The sequence below is a fragment of the Citrus clementina genome, unplaced genomic scaffold, assembly GCF_000493195.1.
Source record: "Citrus clementina cultivar Clemenules unplaced genomic scaffold, Citrus_clementina_v1.0 scaffold_3, whole genome shotgun sequence".
NCBI classification, from domain to species: Eukaryota; Viridiplantae; Streptophyta; class Magnoliopsida; order Sapindales; family Rutaceae; genus Citrus; species Citrus x clementina.
In genome coordinates, this window is record NW_006262339.1 from 31,805,815 (window position 1) to 31,808,376 (window position 2,562).

Here is a 2,562-nt window from a genome sequence, read left to right on the forward strand (position 1 = left end):
ATGGGTCATTCAACTGATACGTGTCCTACACTTCAAGAAGAACCCGTTGAACAAGCCAATGCAGTTGGAGGATTTCCAGGCATGCCTCAGAGGAGATATGATCCTTATACACTAACATATAATCCGGGATGGAAGGATCATCTCAACTTCAGCTGTGGAGTTAGGCCGTCAGGATTCCCACAACAATATTCACCAAGACAACCAGCACCTCCACAGTCAAACTCCAAGTTAGGTATATCTCTTGAAGAAATTATTAAATCACTTGCGACTAACACTCAACAATTTCAGCAGGCAACTACAATAAGCATTTAGAATTTGGAGAGCCAAATGAGTCAATTGTCGACTACAGTGAGTCGTCTGGAGTCTCAAGTATTAGGGAGATTACCTTCACAATCTGAGGTGAATCCAAAGAAAAATGTTAGTGCTGTCATCCTTAGAAGTGGGAAGGAATTGCAAGAGCCTAATAAGAAAGTGACAAAGCATGTAGAAGATGAGCTTGAGAAACATGAATTGATGCCTAAATCTCAAGATGTGCAACCCACCAGAGTGAAACCCCTACCTGTGGTGATACCTCCTCATTTTCCAAGCCGATTTGCAAAATACAAGAAGGAAAAACAAGAGAATGATATCCTTGAGACATTTCGCAAGGTTGAGGTAAATATTCCTTTATTAGATGCTATAAAACAAATACCTCGATATGCTAAAGTCCTTAAAGAACTGTGCACCTCCAAGAGAAAATTAAGAGGAGATGAAAAAGTTCACATGGGGGAGAATGTTTTAGAAGTTCTCCAAAAGAAACTACCTCATAAATGCAAGGATCCAAGTATGTTTACTATCCCTTGTAAAATTGGTAGTGTTAGAGTTGAAAAGGTTATGTTAGATCTAGGAGCTTCTATTAATGTCATGTCTCGTTCCATTTATTCATCTTTGAATGTTGGTCGATTAAAAGAAACTGGCGTGATAATTCAACTAGCTGATAGGTCTAATGCATATTCTGATGGGGTATTAGAAGATGTCTTAGTACAAGTTAATGAGTTGATTTTTCCTGCTGATTTTTATATACTTGATATAAAAGAGGATAACTCCTCTAATTCGGTCTCAATTTTGCTAGGAAGACCTTTTCTTAAAACTGCTAGGACTAAAATGGATGTATATAAAGGGATTCTCACTATGGAGTTTAATGGAGAGGTTATAAAATTTAATATGAATGATGCCATGAAATATCCTAGTGAGGAACATTCGGTATTTTCTGTGGATGTTATTAACCCTATAGTGCAGGAAGTTTTTTACAAGGAAAAGATGAAGACATTTCATGACAGAATGATTTTGAGAAAGGAATTCTCTGTTGGTCAAAAAGTTCTTCTTTTTCATTCTAAGCTTAAACTTTTTCCGGGTAAATTACGTTCTTACTGGGTTGGACCTTTTATTGTTACTAATGTTTTTCCTCATGGTGCAGTTGAGCTTCGGAGTCCGACCTCTGACAAAGTTTTTAAGGTTAATGGTCATCGCTTAAAATCATTTTATGAAGGTTTTTCAGTGAATATTGTGGAGGATGTGGCTCTCGAGAGTCCCATTTATGGAGATTGATGCATGAATATGTCCAGCCAAAGACATAAAACAAAGGCGCTTTTTGGGAGGCAACCAAAGAGACTTATTTATTTTTATTTTTGTTATCTTTTCTTTTTAATTTTGATTCAGATTGTTTAAATAATGTTTTTGCTTATTTTGGCCAGAAGAAAAGTTTTGGTAAGGCGTGCCCACGTTTTAACTAATAAGTACTTCTGTGATTTTAAAGTAAAATGATTTTAAGGCGTGCCCACGTGCTTATTAAAAAAATACTTTTGAAATTTTTAGTGTCTCAAGTGATTCATCACTAAAAAAAAAGTTTTTTATTTTATTTACTTATTATTATTATTTTTTAAAAAAATTAAAAAAAACAAAAGCAAAAAATGAAAAAGGTTTTTTTTCTTTTCTTTTTTTATTTATTAGAAAAAAAATAATAATAAAAATAAAAAACAAAAAAAAATTCACTGCTCATAAAATTCCTAATTCATTAGAATTTGTTTTCTTCTCCAGCCGCTTGCAGCACACCAGCAGCAAACCAACCCGCGTGAACTAGCAAGCATCTCCCGCAACAACCAGTCGCACGCGCGCGCAGCACCAGCATCGAGCACCATCCGCGCGCAACTCCATGCCGTAATCAGCCGTGCAGTATCTCGCGTGCAAACAGCCTGCGCGCAGTTTCATCCACAACTATCAAGCACCAGCGCGCGCGCAAGTATCTCGCGAGCAGCAGCCCGTGCAAGCAACCAACGTCAGCCCAGCAGCGCGCATTCAAAATTAGTCCCGCGCGCAACCAGTTCCAACCGGCGCAGCACAACCATCCGCGAGCAACCTAAACCAGCAGCCGTGTACCTACAAGCTCCAGCCGAGCAGCAATCGTTTGCAACCAGCCCACACCCTGCATTCCAGCCGCGTGAATTGAAATCCGTGAGTGAAATTATTATAACAATGCCGAAGAGGAAAGCATCAACTTCCAAGTCATCTAAAAAGACACTTGTC

General features: G+C 38.3%; 1 protein-coding gene across 1 annotated transcript; it reads left to right on the forward strand.

Annotated features, from left to right (window-relative positions):
- LOC112099864 lies at positions 1–1,587 on the forward strand. The gene is made up of 3 exons (XM_024187369.1): positions 1–232; positions 350–1,188; positions 1,378–1,587. The coding sequence occupies exons 1-3, from the start codon at positions 1–3 to the stop codon at positions 1,585–1,587; spliced, it is 1,281 nt and encodes a 426-aa protein (XP_024043137.1).
- Positions 1,588–2,562: the final 975 nt, after the last annotated feature.

What these genes read in the sequence shown, in the direction of transcription:
- LOC112099864 (XM_024187369.1), top strand. Translation starts at nt 1, where the DNA reads ATGGGTCATTCAACTGATACGTGTCCTACACTTCAAGAAGAACCCGTT. An exon ending in ACAGTCAAACTCCAAGTTAG is followed by an intron (nt 233 to 349) that starts GTATATCTCTTG and finishes TGTCGACTACAG; the next exon opens with TGAGTCGTCTGGAGTCTCAA. An exon ending in CTATGGAGTTTAATGGAGAG is followed by an intron (nt 1,189 to 1,377) that starts GTTATAAAATTT and finishes TTTCATTCTAAG; the next exon opens with CTTAAACTTTTTCCGGGTAA.